This window comes from Agelaius phoeniceus, chromosome 1, assembly GCF_051311805.1.
Source record: "Agelaius phoeniceus isolate bAgePho1 chromosome 1, bAgePho1.hap1, whole genome shotgun sequence".
Lineage (NCBI taxonomy): Eukaryota > Metazoa > Chordata > Aves > Passeriformes > Icteridae > Agelaius > Agelaius phoeniceus.
The window spans coordinates 28,501,252-28,522,981 of record NC_135265.1 but is presented as its reverse complement, the minus strand read 5'-3'; the positions used below and the strand labels follow the sequence as shown (position 1 = coordinate 28,522,981).

General features: G+C 38.1%; 1 protein-coding gene across 1 annotated transcript in view; it reads left to right on the top strand.

Moving 5' to 3' along the window:
* Nucleotides 1–331: 331 nt before the first annotated feature.
* The window catches only part of VWDE (von Willebrand factor D and EGF domains), a 37,677-nt gene continuing 16,278 nt past the window's right edge, over nucleotides 332–21,730 (top strand). The window contains exons 1-13 of the mRNA XM_054642895.2: nucleotides 332–449; nucleotides 5,696–5,880; nucleotides 7,163–7,394; nucleotides 9,342–9,407; nucleotides 10,147–10,406; nucleotides 11,683–11,772; nucleotides 12,902–13,046; nucleotides 13,726–13,940; nucleotides 14,258–14,331; nucleotides 16,208–16,481; nucleotides 16,563–16,771; nucleotides 17,227–18,209; nucleotides 19,395–19,531. Of these exons, the coding sequence (XP_054498870.2) occupies nucleotides 362–449; nucleotides 5,696–5,880; nucleotides 7,163–7,394; nucleotides 9,342–9,407; nucleotides 10,147–10,406; nucleotides 11,683–11,772; nucleotides 12,902–13,046; nucleotides 13,726–13,940; nucleotides 14,258–14,331; nucleotides 16,208–16,481; nucleotides 16,563–16,771; nucleotides 17,227–18,209; nucleotides 19,395–19,531 (2,958 nt within the window). The 5' untranslated portion in view covers nucleotides 332–361. The remainder of the gene's footprint in view (nucleotides 450–5,695; nucleotides 5,881–7,162; nucleotides 7,395–9,341; nucleotides 9,408–10,146; nucleotides 10,407–11,682; nucleotides 11,773–12,901; nucleotides 13,047–13,725; nucleotides 13,941–14,257; nucleotides 14,332–16,207; nucleotides 16,482–16,562; nucleotides 16,772–17,226; nucleotides 18,210–19,394; nucleotides 19,532–21,730) is intronic.

Sequence of the window (21,730 nt, the reverse complement as noted above, 5' to 3'; positions counted from 1 at the left end):
TCACAGAGCCCCCGACAAGAACCAAGGAGGTTTGGCTCGTTTTCTTGCAGAAAGTCCCCACGAAGGAGCCCGGGGCAGGGGATGCCACAGCGGCCGGGTACAGGCCCCGGGCTGAGGCAGCCCCAGAGCCGGGACGGGACACGGACACACCTTCGGCCGGGCCGGCCGGGCCGGGGCACGGACACCCCCTCAGCGACCCCGGTGGGGCTGGGCCGGGCCGGGCCGGGCTGGGTCGGGCCGGGGGCGGGCCGAGGCCCCCGAGGGAGGGGCTGCGCGGAGGAGCAGGGTGGGCGCGGGAGCGGCCACAGGCACCGGGAGCTGCGGGCGGGCCGGGAGCGGAGCGGAGCGGAGCGGCGGGGCCATGCCGGGGGCCGCGCCCGCAGCCCCGCGCCTCTGGCTCGGCGCGGCCGTGCTGGGCTGGCTGGCGGCGGCCGGAGCCCGCCGGAGAGGTAAGGGAGCCCGGGCACCGGGAAGGGCAGGTGAGCGCGCCGGAGGGGCGGGCGCGGGCGGCTCCTGCGGCGGGGCCAGCGCCGGGTTCCCCCCTGCGTGCCCACAGACAGGCGTCACTGGAACAAGCTGAACCCTGTACCTGCCGCAATAGGAACTGCCCTTGTCACTGCGCAATTGCGGGGAAAACCTGCCCAGGGGAACTCCAGGAGCCAAGGTGCCGGGTCTCCATCGCTCTCTGCAGTGTTAGAGCACAGGCAGTGCCTTGGCACATCCTCACCTGGGACCTCTGCTAAACCCGTGTGTGGATAGCTTCAAGTTTCGGATAGAAAATCTGCATCAAGTGTAGATGCAATAACGTATTGCAATGAGAGCTACTAGAAAACGTTTGATAAACATGTATGTTACAGTTTCATAAAAGTTAGGCAATTATTTACTACCTTTGTAAAGCATCTCGTAGGGTGCAAACAGACGTGGCTGAAAAGTGTTTTAACACCAGTTTAATGTGGTTATTTGTAAAGATGTATTAATTTGTGCATGTTGATTCGATTTTCTTCATTGGTCCATGCATAGGAATCACCATGTTCCTGTTCCATGGGATTGCAATACTGTAATTGCTACAACATTTTTTCTCATGTTCTTTTATAGGTCTCATCAAAGAAAATGACATTTTTTAGGTAGTTACAGTAATTTCTATGTTCTCCTTTAAAAGTATCACTCTAAAAAGTTGTTCCAGAATAACTTCTTCCAAAAAGTGAACTTTTTTCTATTTTATTATTTTGGAAGAGTTTAGATCCACAAATACTTTTGTTAAATTCAGTCATAGCTCTAATTTCTACCTTGGGATTTTGGTATTCTGTATCCTTTGCAGTCAGTAGATGCAATAAAAAGCACATTCCCACGCACGGTGGGCATTTACTGAAGACACTGTTAGTTTATCAGGGCTCATTTGCCAGGCCTCAGCCTTTGGGCAGCAGGACTTATATACTTAAAAGCTATTTGTACCTAAGGGACTGGATTGCCACTGTTGCCACTCTGCCCTTGCCTGTTTGTACTTTGCTGTGGCTCCTTGTCTCTTCTCTACTCCAGTTTGTACCCAGTAGTCCTCAGTTCCTTACTGTTCCATTGGGTTGGAAACATTCTGGACAGGTGGAAAATCACTGACCCCTCTTTGCACATGGATGGAACAGAGATGTGAACAGGAAGTTGAAAAGCCCTTCCTTTGTGGAACTCATTTTCCACCCCAGTGCCTCAGAGATAGTCATCAGGAGCCACTTCATGTCTCTTTGTGGCAAATGAGCTCCTGTGTTGACTTCAGGAACCTCTTTGACTTTTGGTTAAGGTGTTCAGAGGTATTATGAGACTCAGGTTACAGCAGCCATGGTAGAACCTCAACATGTTTGCAGAGATTGCATCTGTATCTCTCCCAAAAGGCTCATCCTCTAGCACATGTGTTTTAAGATGTTGCAGTTTAGGTTCACATTTCTCAGTATCCATCAAGACCAAGGAAGTCTGGGATGGATCAAAGCAAAGCTCACTGCACTAATCCTGAAGACAGTCAGGAAAAAGCAAATATGGAATCAAATTCTTCCTGCTGTGCAGAGAGACAAACTGAAGAAAGGTAGAGAGCCATGAGCAGTATATATATAAGGTGTTTGTGGAAAGAAGCACAGAATATGATAAAATAAAGTAAACTCAAATGCTAGAGAATTAGTTGCATGTTTTCCCAGGATGGTCTGCTTTTTTTCAGCAGACAGTGTAGTCTGGACAATGTAGTCTGTAGTAGCTTGACCACCAAACAGAATGGGAGAGTTACAACTTTCTAGAAACAAGTCTTTCCTAATAACCTATTGATAACCTTTTGTGTGTATCTCCTCTAGTTTAAGTGAAAACAGAAGTACACAGTCTACAAAGGAGACTGGATATCATGGTCTTATTTCTCAAGTATTCATTTGTGTATTTTATAATTGAATTTTCACTATTCTATAGCAAATATTTAAAATGAAAGTTATTAAATCACTAATACATTTAAAGGTCAATAAATAACTAAAAATAATATTCCCATGTATATGGAAAGGTTTTTGTCAAGAACAATCATGAGTAAATGCTAAATTTTGTTAAAACTTACATGAGTTTCCTGGTTTGTGTCAAAACATGTTAGTATTTTTTGTGATGAAGTCAAGCCACACCAGTAGCACAGAAATCTTCCCCTAATTTAATGTTCCTCACATCCAGGACAGAACTGTGGGTAAGCCTGCCCTTAGGAAGGTAGGTAACCTTCCTTAGCACTTCAAAGCTATCAGAACCTGTTTTCAGATCCTTATAATTTTGTCAGATTTGAATCATCAGGAAGCCTACAAGAAAAATGGAGAAACATTATTTACAAGGGCCTGTAGTGACAGGGCAAGTGGTGGTGATTTCAAACTGAAAGAGAGTAGGTTTAAATTAGATATTAGAAAAACATTCTTTGCTGTGAGGGTGGTGAGGCACTGGAACAGGTTGCCCAGAGAAGCTGTGGCTGCCCCATCCATGGAAACATTCAAGGTCAGCTTGAATGGAGCTCTGAGCAACCTGGTCCAGTGAAACATGTCCCTGCTTGTGTCATGGAAGTTGGAACTATATGATCTTTAAAGTCCCTCTAAGCCCAAACTGCTCTATGAGTCTATAAAATTGCTGAGTGTTAGAGGTAAAGCTTTTCTGGAGCATTTCAGCAAAGTCACTATTCATCATTCTGAGAATAATATTTGAAAGAATCTTATATCAAAATCTGTTTTTATTTAAGGCATCCTGAATAAGGAAATCATTATTTCAATGGAAAATGTAGCCAACTCCCTCTTAAATGCTTCTGGTTGGAGCAGATCTGTTCTGCAGGGGTAATGTTTTCGCAGAGAACACAACATTAATTTTTTGTGTGTCTGTCCATAAACATGATAATTTTGTTGTTTTTGCTGTTGGTGAAGTTAGACAGCACTTCAGTTACACTCAGGTGTGCAGAAAAGTTGTTTTTATTTGTGTTATTGATGATGACAGTTATTTTTAGTTGTTTTTCAGAAAGAAAAAGAAAAAAGAAAAAAAAAATCACCCAGTGTTACATAAGATTTCCAAACAACAACGATAAAAATATTAGCATACTTCTCAAAAGGAAAAAGGGATACACTATATTCATAAAGAGCTGGATGGCCTTTTAAAGTGATATGCATAATAATAAGAAACTTATAATTTGATCTTTAGTAGGATTTATAACCCTATTACAAGTGACTACAGTCAGCTGTTTTAAAGATCTATCAAATGATGATCTAATTAAACTGTGGAGGAAAAGAAAATAAAGACTTGTCTCATGTCTAGCCTGATATATTAATGGAGAAGGTAACAGATATTAATTGTTTCAGGAGTGATTCAGTTACAGGAAAGAAAACTAATGAGGGTGCTGTATGAAAGGGAGAATTCCAGTGAAAAATAGAGAACAGGAAGAAACTTTCATCATGGCTCGTAAACTGCTTGTGCTGTAGCTTGCTTGGAAAACATTTCAATAACACACATGACTGACCTGTGATTCTTCAAGGGCTTTTCTCTAAATTCCAGTGAAGGGTAAGTTCCCTGTAAGGTCAAATTGTATGGACATGAATAGCCCACAGGCTACTACAAGAAACTCAGAAACACAGTGGTGGCACAGTCAATCACTCTGACTTCCAGCTACCCTTAGAGGATAGAAGATAAAGCTATTGTTACCTGCCTGGGTAGCCTAAAGCTGTATCAGATTAAATCTTTAGTCTTTGAAAGACTGTAGGATTCTCATACTGTGCCTGTGCTGAGAGAGATAAAGTGTATTCCTTCACTAGGGCATCTTCTCCATTTAAAGGTGGGGAATTACCTGATTTTGAAACTGTTTTATAATTGTGGTTATCTAGAACAACATGAAGAATGTGGAAGATAGTAAACTATCTTATATTAATAAACTAAAATGTTTCTTATCAGTAACACAATTATACCATGCAAAGTATACAACAAATACAGACACACCTGGGACCAAAAGCTGGAGATCAGAGCATTCATATTCAAAATGTAACATTTGACAGCTTTGCTTACAGCTGCATCTTTAAATTCAATGCATAATGAAGGCAAAAATTAAGCTTCCCTGTATCATTCAGTATAACCCAAATTTCTGTTCACAGTTAGCATCAATTGGTATCCATTTTAAAAGTAAGTTAAATAGATAGGTATACTTTTAGTGTCATTAATATATAAACGTTCTCTTACTTTATTTTTCCATTCTTTCACTTTCCAAGCACATTCCTGAACAAGAGTGACTATTCAGTATGTTGTATGTAAATATGCCATTAGCCAGAACTTTTGTTACCACTGTTTTCGACAGAAGTCAACTCACATGCCAGATCAGACTCAGAAATTCTGACATTCTGCTTTATTTCTAAATGAGTTTATGTTAAAAAAAAACCAAAAACCAAAAACAAAACAAAAAAACCCAAAACCAACCAAACCAACCAAATAAAAACAACTGTGATAAAGACTGCTTCATATTCTGATCCTTCATTTTATCTATGAGAAAATTTGAGAGATTTTTCGAGGCCACAAGGTCACTTAGATGTCAAAAAATATGTTTGGCAGTTGTGTTTCTTTATTATAATTTAGGATGTCATTAATGCAAATTTACTTAAAATGTCTAATCAAGTATCTACCCATTTTAACACACACTTTTGCTATGTTCTGCATGTATACATGCAAACTGCATGCAACTATCCAGCTATCTCTCATCCATTTGAGGGAATTGTTAATTTCATGCAGAGGAGTTCTGTGAAATGGTAATCTATTATGAAAAGACCTTTGGATAAACCTTACTCCTACTGAGGTAAGTTTTGTATTCTCATATATCTGACACTTCATTTGTATTCAGGTTTCATAAATATAAGTAAAACTAGAAAATAAGAATCCAGGTAGAATGTATAAACATTCCTTCCCACTGATTTTTCATCTAGTGTAAATGCCTATGTGGTTATTACTGCATTTATTGTCCACTAAAAGAAGGAAAGTTATGACATAATGAATTCTGTTAAATTTCAAGAATGCTAACATGCAAAGTTGTTGTTACTAGAACTTCAATATATTCTTTCATAAATTTAGTTTTGCATAATATTGCAAGATATCCTTATTTTCCTTTAAAAATGCTTAACATCTTTTCTAAAATACTTGTTAGGCATTCCATCTTGATACTCTAAATGCTCTTGCTCCACAGTTCTAGAATGCTCTCCTGGTGGACATCAGATCCTGCAGAGCCCTTACCGAAGTGTGCATTTTGATTCATCCCACCTCCAGCAATCAGCTATCCAGGATTTAATCTGTGACCATTCCCTGACTCCAGGATGGTATCGCTTCATGATTTTTGATAAGCCTGCTGAGATGCCAACCAAGTGTGTGGAGGTATTGTTACAAATAGTTTCATTCTGAGAAATAGATATTTTGGTGAAGATTTTTTCAGTATGATAGGTATAAAAAAAAGAGTATGATTATGTGGTCTGGAGCAATACTAAGTTCCTATCTTCTCTAAATACTTGATTATATTAAAATGTGTTAACTGGAAAATTAAATCTAAGAATTGAAAATTTTACACTGAATGGGCAATAGCAGAGGATGATAAATCAAATACCTTTTAGAGCACTCAAAAACTGTAATTTCCACTCAGTGCTAAAGAAATTTTCTCAGTAGCAGCATAGGGCAATCGTGTTGTAAATGGAACTGTCTGATGGTCAGTGTGTCAGGAAGGCCCTGTGAGAGCAGTATAAAGGCTTGCAGCCACATGAACCCAGTAATTGTGGAGCTTTTAAAGTCATCATGTCACAGAAAAGAGATTACTCCTAAAGTGACTTGAACTAACAGAGCTAATTGAATATTAGTTGCCTTGTCATCTGCAAGCCTCCAAAGATTCAAGAGTTGCTTGAAATATTTAATACTTCAGATGACTAGTTCTTTATTTCAGAGCTTATTTGTAGCTTTATTTTGGAGCTTTGTTGTATTCTAAGGAGATACATCTTTTTAGTTTCCCCTTTTTAAAACATTTCCTTCCTCAAAGAACCTAAAAATGTCATTAGAATATTGTAGCCTTGATTTTTCTACTGAATTGAAATTTCCTTGTCACAGTCTCTTAAAAAATAAGCTAAAATCCCATCAATTAAGTGCTTTTAAATGAATACAAAACAGTTCAAACATACTAATAGATCAGCTGCCCACATCTCTTAAAAGAAATCCGAGAGGTTAGTTGAGCCTAGTTGATGGCAAAGGGCAGATAAAACTTTAACACCTTTAGCTGATACTCAGTGTACTCCTGCTCTGCACTGCATTTGCTGTGCTCTGATAGCATCCCACAGTCACCTACTGTAGGGTAATGGTGCAAAGTAGCTCACTAAGACATAACACAACTGTGGGCTTTTCTGAGCAAAGCACTCAGATATGGCTTCCTGGTAAGTTCTTCACACACTAAATTATAGCCTGTCTTTAGAATACAAACACAAATTCACTAGGTTCAGTAAAGGACTTAAGTCTCTTTTGTGTGCATTTGTATTCAGCCTTGAGGAGGAAAGTCAGCAATCCCTCTGTTATACTGGCTGAACTTTGCTAAAAGCTCCCGCGAGAAATTAATTACATATGTACCTCTAATTAAAGCACAGCATTAACCATTTCCTGATGTTTTTCTCTGGTGCTGAAGATGCATCACTGTGGGACTCAGGCCCCTGTCTGGCTGTCTCTGAGGGAGTCAGAATCCATGCCTCGACCTGGTGAGATGAAGCAGTTAACAGCTTGTGCTACGTGGCAGTTTTTCTTCAGCACTTCCAAAGACTGCTGTCTGTTCCGAATCCCCGTCAGGGTCAGGAACTGCGGGGATTTCTTTGTTTACTTTCTGCAGCCCACCCAAGGGTGCATGGGGTATTGTGCAGAAGGTGAGAAAATACATGCTCTAACTCAGCTAAGTGTGTGTGTTTATGTGAGTAAGTGTTTTTCTGATTTATATCTGTCTGATATTTGGTGGAGTGGAAATGTCAGGAAATAGTTATGCTAAAATTTCTTGCAACCCTTGCTTTTAATATTGATATGATAGGAGAAGTTATCTGAAATGGTGAGGTGGGTTCACTTCACCCCTCTTTAACTTATATGTAGCATTTGACTAATTTTCAAAGACCAGAAACTTAAGAATTGAAATTTTCCATATGATGAGGTGGGGTTATAAGACACATCTAGAAGTCAAAATTCAGTGTGCCAAAATTCAGTGTAATTCATGGCACTCAGACTGTCCAAATAGCCATTACTGAACATGCATAGAATTTTGTATCAGAATAAATTTTGTCTTAAGAACTTGAGCAAACTGTATTTATATCAATTATTATTTAGCACTGTAAGGAATATGTTTCTTGTTGTAATTCTTATCATCTTTCTGGGATGTATATGTGTTGTTGCTAAAAGAAAATTCAGCACAGAAATGCTCTACTGATATGCATTGTATTAGTTCTGTGAGAAAGGAGACCCTTTGCAATGTCTCCTACTGTCTTGGGCGCTTGTGCTGCAAAAGTATGTTGGTGTTGGCAGCTCAAAACTTCAGCATTTCATTATTCATGACAGATTTTTCAGATAAGCAAGCCAGGGTGAAATCCTTAGAGTTATAAATACTGTGAAACAGTGACAAATTTGTGTAGTAGGAAATTCTTATTAGCTCATATAACACGCCATTATATACTAGCAGGATTTTCATGCATCGTATGCTGTATTGCTTGGAGTCATGTTCTCTGTTACTGACTACTTGCAAAAGCTTAGTAGCAAATCTATCAGTGGGCTTTCTGGTGCCTTGTTGACCCATCATCATACATTTAGATCCAATTGTTAAGACATTCTCCAAGGGCTGAGCAAGCATGTGCCTGAAACAATGAACTCTTGCACACTAGGACTTGCATTTACTTTGAATCCTGGTACATGATGAGGAAAGAAGATATACAAAACCACAGCTAGGCAGCAAGCTAGCAAATTTTTACTACCTCAAAACAAAGCAGGCAAAAAGCATAACTCTGACTTGCCTCTACTGAACACTGTAAATCTGAAACACATTTTGAATCTAAATGCACATATTTAAGATGATGTTGTCATGTGATGTACATTGTACTGTTGTACTGCTTTTTGTATCTAGGTTACCATGTGGCCAGTGTTTTTTCTTTAACTTGACAGCTCTAAATACCTAATGCAAATTTTCTATCTGTCCTCTACATGCTAAGGAATTCAAACATTATACCACTGAAGGTGGAACAGCAAAGTCTGCTCTTTATTCTTTTGGTGAATGGGATTTCCAGTATTGCTGCCGCCCTTCTGATGTAGTTTGGGTACAGTGACTAACTGGCATTTTCATGTTTAAGTGAAGTTCCACTTATTTTTCTGTAGCATTCAAAATACAAAACAATAGCAGGGCACAAGCAGTTTTTCTTAGGCTTCTGTAGAAAAGATGATTTTTTTCAAAGCAGGTCTGCACTGAATTTTGCTGTCCAGGGTTACAGGTAAAGAATAAGTGTTCAGATATGAATTTGGAGAGGCAAAATATATATTTAAGAGAATAGTATAATTCCTTTTTATTCACTAGCAATGTGTGTTAAGTATTGGCTGAGCACATCAGCAGTGAAGGTTGTAGAGGTGGTAGAATGTTCTGTACCCTTCCTCCTAGATGATTTCCAGCACAAGACATTGTGCTGACTGCTGTCCTAGCTGTTCATGGATCAGATTACAAGATTGCTTCTATTCTGAATTTTTGCACTTCAATTGGTGTTTTGTGACATTTGGTGTATAACCTAAGAGCACTGCTGTTCATACTCTGTATGTGTGTGAATATAAAATGTAAAAACACTTTATAGTTGTTTCAGATGCAAGGCCACAAACCTGTGATCCCGAGGGAATGGAAATTGAAGGCGTCTGTAGCAGTGAGTATTTTGTTTTGATTTTCCAGGTTTTCTGTGCATCTGGGACCCAATAATGTCAGCATTTAGTGATATTCTGACTTGAATAAAAATGTGTTCATGTTATCAACAGTATTGCTTGGTTTGTGGCAAAATGAGCAGTTTGGAGGTAATTTCAGACAAACGTGGATTACAAAAGTTCTTTCTCAGAATATTTTGAGTAGGTATCAAAATGTCAAAAAGGAACTGTAGTGATGGTGAATGATTGTTCAGGAGTAAAATATAAGAGGAATCTACAAATCATATTGTTGCTTATTCTGTTCCTTTCTAAATAGCCTTTTTCTTTCTCCTTTTTTCTTTTTCTTTTCTCCACTTTCTTCATAAATAGTGAAATTATTCTTCTGTAAGGCACATTCCTTTGCGTGTTGCTCTCTCCTGCCTGGTAAAATAATTAGTTGCATTTTATTCTCTTGTTTATGTTTTTAATTTAGGTTTATTTGGATTGGGGTTTTTTCCTTCTTTTTCTTCCTGTTATCTAGAATGTAATCAAAAGCTCATAGAGAGTTTTTTCTCCATTGAATAATTATTAGCAGGAAGATACACATTTTTCTTTGATTCTCTTAAGAAATTATGTAGCATTTCCACATACAAAAAAGTTAAATATTACTAGTACATTATTTAGCAAAAAATATGTCAATGTCATTGTATCCAATACTGATTTTGTGCAGAATAAAAAGCACAGACCACACTTCTGTTTGACTAGGTAACCTGGCTCCCACATCATCTCCATCTGTGCCACCACCACTTCCATCTGTTCCTGAAGTTGTAGCAGAGATGATCAAAGGCAGCATCTACCTAAGGTGTACCTTTGGCATTCCTTTTGCTAACAGCTCTGTTGGATTCATTGTCACTTGGTCAAGACTTTCTCCTGAAGGTGTCAAAGAAGAACTTACACATGAATCAGCAGTTCATACCTTCTCACTTCTAGAACTTGATGGGATAAATGTCAGACTTGGAGACAGAGTATGTTAAAACATTATTATGATTTCTTTGTGTATTTGTAAATATGGCTCAACAGACACTAACAGAAATATACCACTGCCTCTGAGGTTTTGAGACTGATTGTTTCAATACAGTGCAGTGTCCCTCCAGGAAAACTTTTTATTCAAATAATATAAATTAAGAGAGTTTTTGGATACAACTCCATCTCAGTGAGAGGCTGTAAGAGCCAGAGGTTGTGAAAAGCTGTGTGGTTGATTCATTAGATGTATATTTTTCTCTGGATGTGGGTTTGTTTCTAGGATTTATGTTTTAATCTCTGCCATCAAAAGCAGTGTGATGCCTTACCTTCCATTGTATGAGAATGAAGACTTAGGGTCTCATGGTAACTTTGAGAAGCCTAAGCATTGGAAAATCAGTACATCTTTTACCTATATATACACCAAAATACTGGTTAATTTTGGCTGGAGAAAATAAAAAAAAACCCAAAACATGGTTGGTATGCATATTTATGTCCAAGACAAAGTCAGGCTGCCTGGATGGCTTATGGGCAGGAATAGCAATTTTTATTCCCCGAAAATCATTTGTGGACTTTGTGAAGACTTGTCTGACAGTGTTGGCTTGGTTACACTTAAAAGGAGAGGCACAGTCATAAGCTATCTCCTGCTGCTATGCATCACTTTTTTTTTTCAGGATCAGAAATACTGCATGTGTGGTCAACACATCTCAAAATGGATACAGCAAAATAAAAACAAATACCAAAACAAACACAAAACCAAAGCAAAAGCACAGTGTCTAGTAGCATGAAACTGGTTCAGTGGAGTGAAGTCATACTGAATTCCTCATCTTGAAGAACATTATCCAGGTCTATAACATCAGGAAAAATATAATCTGATGGTCACTAAATAAAATTAAAAAGCAAAAGCTATGATATTACAAAAAAAAGTAGTGAATAACATGTAAACAAGTGTAAAATACATTTTCATAGATATCATTGGTTGTAGAAATGCTCCAGAAAAGATTTTTAAGGTATTCATTGAATATGATTTATATGCAGCCGTTAGTTGAAGATATCTCTGCACCACTAGTAGAATATGCCAGGAAAATCTCCTAGGGTGCTGTCTGTTTCTGCTTTTTTTCTTTAGCAGTATTTATCTTTTACCAGTGGCAACTGGTACCTTGTGGTGCAATCAGAAGACTGGCCATGATGAATCATTGAACTGACCACGGTCCGAGTTTTGTCTTCATGTGACTACTTCATACCAAAAATATATTCTTTTATTCTGGTTTTACCCTACAGGTCTACTGTAGCAGTTCTTCTTTTTTCATGGAGAAGCCAGATATACAAAGCTCTTCAGTTGAGAGCAAGGAATTTTTTGCTGGAATTAAGGTAACTTTGTACAAAACATAATGTGGTAGGAGTTTTTGAGTGTTGCTATAGCAGTCAGCCCTCTGACTAGAAGGCACTTAAAATGTATAAACTGTGAATTAATAGAGCCTGTTGTCAGCTGAGGTGGACTTAAATTTGTCCAAAAGCAAGAGAGTCACAGTGGTTTTTGTGCTCCCAGGTACTCAAGGTGCGGGAAGGCTGGGTTGGCACCTTGCACACACAGTGCAGGCCTTGGCTTCCAGCACTGGAGCTGGCTGGTGCTGTGCTCATAAAGCTCGGGGGCACAGCCTGAGCCAGCCTGGTCTGGGCTTGGAGAGGGGTAGCTGGGAGGTGGGCTGTGCTGTGCTGCCTGGTCAGAGGCCAAGCACCAAACTAGTTTAGTTCCTGCTGTGGATAGAGCTGTAGGGACCCATTTGCTGGCCAAGAATGGGACCCCAGTCCCGGAAGGACAGACTGCATGTCATTAATTACATATTGGGTATAGTCCTGCTGACTTAGCCTGAGCCTGTTCCTGTAGGATCAGGGCCCAGATTTCTCTCATGGAGGTGCAGTTCTGCAGTGTACCCTGCAAGGAGGCAATGTGCTCTCTCTGTTTCCCTGTGAGGCTGCATTCAGGACCCCACCCACCCTACCAAGCTGAGGCCCCTGTTACTATCTCTAATTGAGTTTCTGATTATCCATTTTTGGTGATCCACATTGTGAGCTTGTATAGAGGAATCCCAGGAGAAATATGGTGCTTCCAAATTCTTTTGGAATTGTGACCTCTAGGTAGCTTCCCACTTCCTACCTCCCACTCTAGGTAGCTTCCCACTTCCTTCCACCCTCCCACCCACTGTCCACTTTGACAGTACACAAAGCTGTTTGTATCTTGGCTTCCAAGGGTTACTCATTTTGTGGTGAAGATGTGGTTTGCTAACTCTCTCCTTTCTAGCTAACCCTTTTTCTTGCCTTTTCCTTATCCTTGCCCCTTTACCCACCTCTTCAAGACTATGGCTGCTGTGTCTGCATCTTCACCTTAATATGCTGCTGCTCCTCAGCCCATGTAAATAAGCACTCCTAGCTGATTAGGAAGCAGTGCTGCAGTTTACTTACAAAGATTGCATTTTAAGCACAATTTCTTCTGTGCTAGATACATCCAGAAACATATGATATATCAGAAGATGGGAAGGAATACAGACTGACAATAGAAAGTACCATTCCTATTCCTTGTCCTGAATTTAGCCAGCTAAAAAATGACTGCAAAATCTCATTAACATTAAACAGTGTTGATGAAGGTAAGTATTACCCTGATTTTGTTACGTTTTGTGTATTTAATTACATTTTAAAATATTTTTATAAATACTGTGCTGGTTTCCTTCTTCAGAGCTGTAAGATACTTTCTAAAATGTTAAAGTATTCAGAGTCTGTATGACTCTATGCTCCTGAAAATATGAAAAATTACTTGTTGAAGTTTGCAGGTGTTTTGGTAGACACTGATATCAGGACCACATTCTTTAACTTGAATTGACAGAATTCTGTAATACTTGTAAAGTTTATAATTCAGGTAATTTTGTTTATGTGTTGCATTGCAAGTATTATATATGCAGTCATGAAGTTATCATTTTTTACTCTTATAGCCATTTTCTGTAATATTTTCTCAAGCACAAATCCTGTGAACCAGGAGGAGCTTTGCCTATGCAGACAACCATTCTTTTTTTCATATTATCAAACCTATCATGATTTCCATTTGTCTAGCGAACTGGGGAATGAAAAAACATTGTCTTGGGTGTGTATATGAAGAGGTAGAGTGGAGGTTTTTTGCATGACCAAATCCAAGAAAAATGCATCATTATTTTAATTTATGAAAGTGTGTGTAAATAAGTTAGTATCTATATTAGTATCTCCATATGTAGTATGGAGAATGTGGCTTCTTTAGAGAAGGAACTCACTAATGATGTATTTTCTTTAAAACAGGTAAAGAGCAGTTAGGTCTAAACTTGGCTCTTTCTTCTTGTCATGTGGATCTTCTCCAGAAATCCTGCAATGATGGAATCTGTAGTCAAGCTGTAATTTATTTCAGTGCTGTGACAGACTTCATGCAGGATGGAGACAGGATTACCAGAATTGCAGTTGCACCTATATCCAGTGAGAATTTCCTGTGGAATGGCTACGTTCCAGAAAGCACACAGGTTGCAAATCTTTGTGTTAAGATCTGTAAACTGTCCAGAAGTGTGGCTGGTGCTAGTGAAGCTTTTATTTCAGTTGTGACTTGCTGATTCACACCAAAATTTTTAAGTGGTTGATTTTAGTTGCTTTGTTTTTCCTTGAAATGCTGTGTTCTCATTTGAATTTTTTGTCTTACATTTTAATATTGAAGTAACAACTAAGATTGATTAAAAGTATAATGTAATATACTTACTGGAATGTAAACTACTATCATAAATAATGTAGCTGAGTGCATTTATTTCCTAACCTGACATATTATTTTTTTTCCTTTGTTTTGAAGATTATAGTTAAGGATCTACCCACTGCCTACTGTTACTCATTTACTGACCCTCATATAATTACTTTTGATGGAAGGTAATTACTGGCATGCTGCTCTTAAATTTAAGTGTGTTTGGAGTATTTTTGGGTGGGTTTTGGGGAGTGTGTTTTATTTCTTTAATTATCTCTATATTTATTCTAAATCTGTGGTGGTGATACAAGTAAGCTGTAGTTTCCTGCAATTGCACTGAGTGGTTGACAATTTTTTTTTGACAATAAGGATTAATGTGCCTTAGTTGGTAAAAATCTTGCCAGTCATGATGAGGTTTGTAATATTTGCATTTCTAAAGGCAATTTTTGGGGTTTTGACAAGAGAATGAAGTAAATGGACAGGAGGAGTGGTAGCTGTGGAGTCTGTTGACTGCAAATAGAAAAGTTCATATATTAAATATGAACCATGATAAAATGATTCAGTAAACAAAATTTTTAATGCAAAGATGTTTCTAAATAAAAGCATAGTTTCCCTATTTCTGTGTGTCAGTATCAGAATCCTTGTAAGGATCAAATTACTAGAAGCTGTCTGCTGTCTGGGTAGCATTTTGCTGTGTTTATTAGTGGCATTGAAAGCAACTTATTGACTTCTGTCACTTGCACATCACTGGCCAAAAAGGATTTTGAAGTGAAAACAGCTTTCATAGCCACAGCTGGTTTTGGTGTGCTTCTTTCTTACAAGATATTACTGATTCACAAAGGATGTCTGAACAAGCACGGGCTCCACACCTGGGAGTTTTATGTTCTTGTTCATCAGAAGCACATTTCAAGCAGCAGGGTGAGAAGACAAAGATATGTTGCCTCCAAAAAAGGATGTTCAACCCACACATGAACTTTGACTACTACTACTAGTAAAGTCAATGGGCTTATCCTGATCTTGCAGTTTCTCCTTCAGTAGAAGTTTTAAGGATGTCTTAACTGGCCATTGTAACAATGGATGCATTGTGATCAAGCTTTCTCATGAAGCAGTGTTTTACTGCAATGTGATCTGTCTGTAAGCATGATGCTGCAGAGAAGGAACTTTCTTTTTGAAGGATAAATTATGTTGCTACTTTATTTTACAAACTGAGGCAACAAATTACCTACTGAATTATGGACAGTCCGATGCAGTCCCAGTTGTGCAGCCATCTGCAGTTTGTCTGCTGCCCCATTATACACAAAGTAAATTGGCAGGCTACAATCAACTGTCAAATGCCATTTATAGCCAAGAGGCTATTAAACTTACAGCAAAAGTTTGGGGGTTTTCTTGCTGGTTTTTTCTATTTTTTTTTCTTGCTGCTGAATCATTAAATTGGCTATTTTAACCTTGCTTCAGGGGACAGATGGCTAACCCTAAGGAAAAAAAGCAAGTTGCTATTTATGGTTTTCATCTTAAATGATCATTGGGAATAAGCACTCCCCATCTCCATCTTAATAAAAGCAGACCTTTTTAAAAGGATGTGACTTTCGAAATCATTTTGTTAAGGGTACTTGTGCAGTTTCCAGCAGCTGCCCCCTCATGCACACTGCTAGGCATCTTATTGCTCTTGCTGCATAGGTGTACCATTGTAGACACACAAAGCTTGAGAAGTACCCCCCATATGCACTGTTAGAATCAAAGAATAGCAGTGGCTTCATGCTTATGTTTCTATTCACAGCCATTGTCTACGTATTTTCCACTCATGATCCTTCTTTTCTGCTGTAAAACTAAGATTTTTTTTTCAATTTAGAGCTGCTCAGAGGAAGATATGATGGCATTTGCTCAGGATAAAGCTGTGTTTTGCTCTGTGAGCTGTAGTGTTTTTTCTGACTTGGGAAAAAGAGTTTCAGTATTAGTGTTCACCAAATGATAGAAATCTGCTTGAAAATAGAGTTGCTGACATGTAGTGATACTGTTATTTCACAACCAAAGTGATATCATGTGCTATTCTTTTGATTCCAGAGTCTATGACAATTTTAAAACAGGAACATTTGTTCTCTATAAGAGTACATCTCGAGATTTTGAAGTTCATGTTCGCCAGTGGGACTGTGGAAGTCTTCACTACCCAGCATCCTGCAACTGTGGCTTTGTTGCTAAGGAAGGAAGTGATATAATTGCATTTGACATGTGCAGTGGTCAGCTCCATGAATCACAGCCTCACTTATCTGTAATCAACAGAGACACAACAGGAAGCAATGTCAGAATCACTGAATCCTACCTAGGAAGAAAAGTAACAGTAAGTGGTAAATAATTGCTTACAGAATAGGTAAAATGAAAAATCAAGTTTCTCATGAGGCTATCTTCAATCTCTTTTTAGGTTTTGTTTTCTTCTGGAGCTTTTGTTCGTGCTGATGTGAGTGAATGGGGGATGAGCCTAACGCTTAGGGCACCCAGTTCAGATTACAGACATACAGTGGGACTCTGTGGCACCTTTGATGGAAATGCAGAGAATGACTATCACACTGCAAGTGGCATGGAAATCCCAAACCATGCTAATGTTCCTTTTTCTTTTATTAAGGAATGGAGGTAACAAAGTGCTTCTGTTGATAAATCAAATGCCACCATTTTTGGTTCTACCTTTCCTTCACACTCTTAAAAACTTGTCAAATGTCAAAATAATAAAAAAAAGAATCTCCTTAAGTTTTTAAGTTGATATTAGAATGTCATAATTACATTCCATATTTAATTTAAGAGAAAGTTTAAACTGTATTGCCAAAAAAGTATTTAAGCACTATGATGTAAGATTAGTTTGATTAGGTTTGGAACAAAGCACCAAGGTATACAGAAAGTATCCACTCATCTCAATTCTTTTATAAGTTACTCTTGAGGTTTTGTGTTTTAACTAGTGTTTAAATATAACTGTGTGACGCAGACTTATGCTGTAGAAGTATGAAACAACAAAGAACAAAAAAAGTTATACTTTAGTAACACAAAGAAAAAAGTTAAGATGATACAGTTTCACCTTTTCCTTTCTTCACTAGGATTTTACCGGGGGAGAGCTTGTTTGACAAGACACCTGCTTTGTTAACATCTTCTAGAAAAATGTTCTTCTGTGACTGTACACTTGAAGATGCTGGATTATATCAACCAGCAAACAATCTGGAGACAGTTACTCAGTCAGAACCTCTGTCTTGTAAAGAAAGTGAAAATGGTAGATTTCTTTCTTTGATACCAGGACTGGATGTCACTGCTGAGTATCTTGGTCCTGCTGATCTTGTCAGGGGCTTAAAGAAACGTTCATCTACACATGAAATGGATTCATCTACACTTCTGCAGAGGCAGAATAATCAAACCAAACTTCACAAAACATCACTATTAAACTCACGTCTCTCTACCACCTCAGAGGGAAATACTGGTACAGAAAGAGAGGGAAGTTCAAGCTTAGACATTAGGAGAAATTCTCACTATTGCAGCAGTCATTTTCACAAAACTCAGTCTGCTACAAGTAGAGGAAAGCGCCAAAATTATTATGAATACCATCCAGTATTTGTCTTCCAAAGTCTCAGCCAAACAGATTTAGAGGGATATAGTTATTTTTTCCCAGAGGACCATGCCACTGACACAGATGAAAAGCTCCTTCCTTCTTGGCCCACACCTTCAGGCCTTACTGAATCTAGTGCTCTGTTCCTGTGCCAGCAGGCAATAGCCAATTCCAGCATAGGAAGGTCCTGTGGTGCCCTCCTTGGCCGCCGAACAGGGGATGCCATCGATATGTGCCTTAAAGATCTGCTGCTGAAAGATGACCTCAGCTGGGCAGAAGCTTCCTTAGCTCTGCTGGAGAATGAATGTGAGAAAAGAATTTTAGAAGAAATAAATTACAGCCCAGAGGAGCTTGAAGAGTCAGTTGAGAGCCTGCTTACTGCTTTGAAGTGTCCCAGTCTCTGCAGTGGGAATGGAGAATGTACAGAGTGGGGCTGTGCATGTTTTCAAGGCTATGGCTCCTATGACTGCAGCATACTGTCTGGTAAGTGGGGGGAAATCAGATTTACTTCAATAATGTTCTCAGTGTTTGTGCAAAGTGTATTTTTTTTGCACCCTTTCTCTTCTGCTTTTGTACATGGGCAAGGGTTCTCAATTGTTTAGTTAGAGTTTACTACAGCTGTAATTATTTTGCATTCAGCCTTCTTGTTTCCAAAGCCAAAACATGAGCTTAGTTTCTAATAGGTCAGATTTAAAAAGTCACTTTGCCATGCAGAGTGTAGCCCCAAGAGACTGTCAATGTTTCCACATACTGTCTCCTTCAGGGAAAATATGCCACATTCATCACTCCCTTAGTTTTTTATAGTTTATGTGATCCTGCTTATTAAATCTCAGTGGGATGTTTTTGTCTTCAGTGATGTTACATCTCTGTAAGCTGTTAGATGGGATGGGAGCAGAATTGGTAGTGAAGAAAAAAGAGCTGTAACAAATAGTGCTGGGCACAGTTTGTTTCATTTTCAGTAGGTAAGGTAGTCACTAAAAATTCAGTTGAACAACTACACTGGAAAAATATGAATAGTACTACTGAAGTCAAAGCTCTATAAAACCTGTAAATATTTTGGTTTGCAATCATGTTTTTGTTTTAATGACTTACTTAAGAGCAAATAGAGAAAGAGGGAATAGAATAATAAGAAATCTTTGACTTCAAGAGGAATAAGATGGTTTTGCCTCATAAAAACTGTTTTTGAGTGTTCTGATCTGTCAGTTTGTTTCCTGAAATAACTTCTATCTGAGATTTTTTTTTGTTTGGTTGGTTTTTTTTTAGGTTTTTTTTATTAAAAACAATCCCTATATAAATTATTGCATAACTGTCTCCTTTCCAGTTCCTATTTCTAAGGCCTTAGTTTAATTTCAGTTTTATTCTGGAAGTCTGATGTAAAGAACCATTGTTGAGAAAGCAAAACATGTATTCACATGCATTTGTTACCAGTTGAAATTTCTCTGCTTCCTAATACTGAGATTCCAAGAGAAGACAAAAGCCCAACTTTAAGTTTAAAATTTCAGTGTAACATTATAAAGTCTTTCTGTTTATGCTTCCTTTCAGCTAGTCCCAGATTTTCTTGTTTACATAATTTTCATGGTTGGACAGAAAAATAAACATACTGCATAATGTAAATGCATATGAATGAGTTCTCATACTAGCATTTACTGTCTAATCTGTGCTTCCAAGACCAGGCTCCAGAAATTACAGAGCTGGAGAATGCTGGGCTTTGCAATATCCGACAGTATGACTGCACATCTGTGAGAGTGTTTGGACATGGCTTCAGGGACTCACTGAACCTGAAATGTGAAATCATCAAATTGCAAGTAGGTCTCCCTGAATAGTGACAATTACATTTTAAACTTCCTAGAGAACAAGGGACAAAGTGTCAAACATATTATTCATTGACATGGGCACAACCCAATGGTTTAGTGGAAGCTAAAAGCAAAGGCACTCAGCACTTTGCAGCAAACACTCAAGACTTTGCAAGATTGCCATTTCCTCCATGATAAGAGAAATACAAAACATAATGGGAATGTTCAGCAGCTGGGAGGGAGATAACAGCACACGGCAGCTATCCATCAGAAGAGGGCAAGGGCAGCCCTATTAGTAACAGCCAGCACATCGTTGTATTTTTAAGTGCTTATGGAGAGGAATTGAAGTACCACTTCTTTGAGAAAGGACAGCAAGGTTAAAGCCATTACTAGATTTCTGTCTCAAATCTAATGCTTGAAATAGCCTTTTATAAACATAATAAATCTATTAAGAAAAGATAAAGGCATTTTTGATGCGTTGTCCATTTCCCAGAGGTAGAATACCATGGGTATTTAATGATATATGTCAGGTTTGAACAGGAGATTATAAAGTGTTTCACTGTAAACTTAAGGGGAATTTGTATGGAGAGACTGTTGTTGCTCATTCTTAAAAAAATATCAAGGTAAATAGATAAGGAATTTACAAGTTGTAGCCTGGAATAAATGGTCAGCATACAAGTTTTTATGTCATGTTAGATATGAGAACAAAAAAACTAAAAGTAAAACTGTATTTTATTGGTGTGATGATGGAAGGGATGAGAGCTGGCAAAAGGGGAACCATTCCATGGGTTCCTGAGACAATAGTTTTCCTTAGCTATTTCCAGCAGATGCTGAAATTATTTTGACAGATTTGGCAATGCTGGCTATAGATTTTTCTTAAACTCAACATATATCCACTCAACTTGGCTTGAAATGATTGTCGAGAGTAGGTTTATGCTCCCCTTATATTAAAAGACTTTTGGACCAAGCTTCCAGTAAGACAATTATTGGGAGTTCACTTATCACAGTTTGAAATGTCTCAGTTTTAACTCATGGCAAGATATTGTGAAATCTGTCTTGGTGATGCTGTATTTGGCTCCCAACACAAAAACTTCCTAATTAGTCACTTTTAATGATGATCTTCTCACTGATAAGAGCCATTTTTCTGCTGTTAGCTGCAGCTGAGGAGAAAGCTGTGAATTTTTTCCTTGAGAATACAAAAGAAAGGAAGTTTGGGGTACTGTTTTTTATTTTTTCTGGCTGGAGAAATAGTTAATTTAAGGAAATGTTAGTGAATTTGCAACAGTATAGAACTGCACATATTTTGAGATTGAACTTAAATGATCAAAATTTTGTAGAAGAGACATGTTGACAGAATTTAGAATTTCTTTTTGTTTTCAGTATTTTCACTTTTGAAATGTTACATCAAATCTGTTGTTCATGGGCTGTCTTACCCAGTTTAGATACTTGATACAGGTTTGGGTAGGAAATGGCCAGGAACCTATGATTACAGAGATAGAGAATTTAAAGGTAAAGGATGAGAGTATGTTTAATCTCTGCAAAACAAAAATACAGTTTTATTTCCCTCTATTTTACATTGAACTCCAATTTCCATGAACCTTATGAGCTGGAATGCTTACAGATCTGAAGGCTTTTTAATTGGTTTTTTGAAAGGTTAAACTGTTTCTGAAAAAATTATCTGAACTTGGCTCCAGCTTGTCTCTACTTCTTCAGAAACAAAAGGTTTCTGAAGAAGTAGACAGTATCACATTTCAAAGGTTACAGTAACTAAATGTATTCAAAATTACATGTTTAGAAATATTTAGCCTTTATCCTTACCTTTGTTAAATTTGTTAATTTATTAAATGAGTATAGGGTGAAAGAAAAAAATGAGTGGCTGGAACAGAAGCAGCACACGTCTTTTTAGCAAAAGTGTTCCTTTTTCTGTTTAAAAAAAAAAAAGGCAAGGCCTTTATCACAGATGACTCTTCATGTCTTCATGTGAAGATTTGGATTGAGTAAATCTTTTGATTGGTTTCAATAACTAAAAAAATGCAAGCTCAGTAAAAACTACTCAAGCTCAAAATCCTTTGTACTTGCTGTTCTCTTGATTCTTAGTTGGCCTGGATTCTTAGTTCCATCTCATGTTATTTATTTTCCATATGCTTCACCCTACTTCCACATCAATGCTTCAGTCAAATAGTATTATCATCCTTATTCTGTTATCTTGAG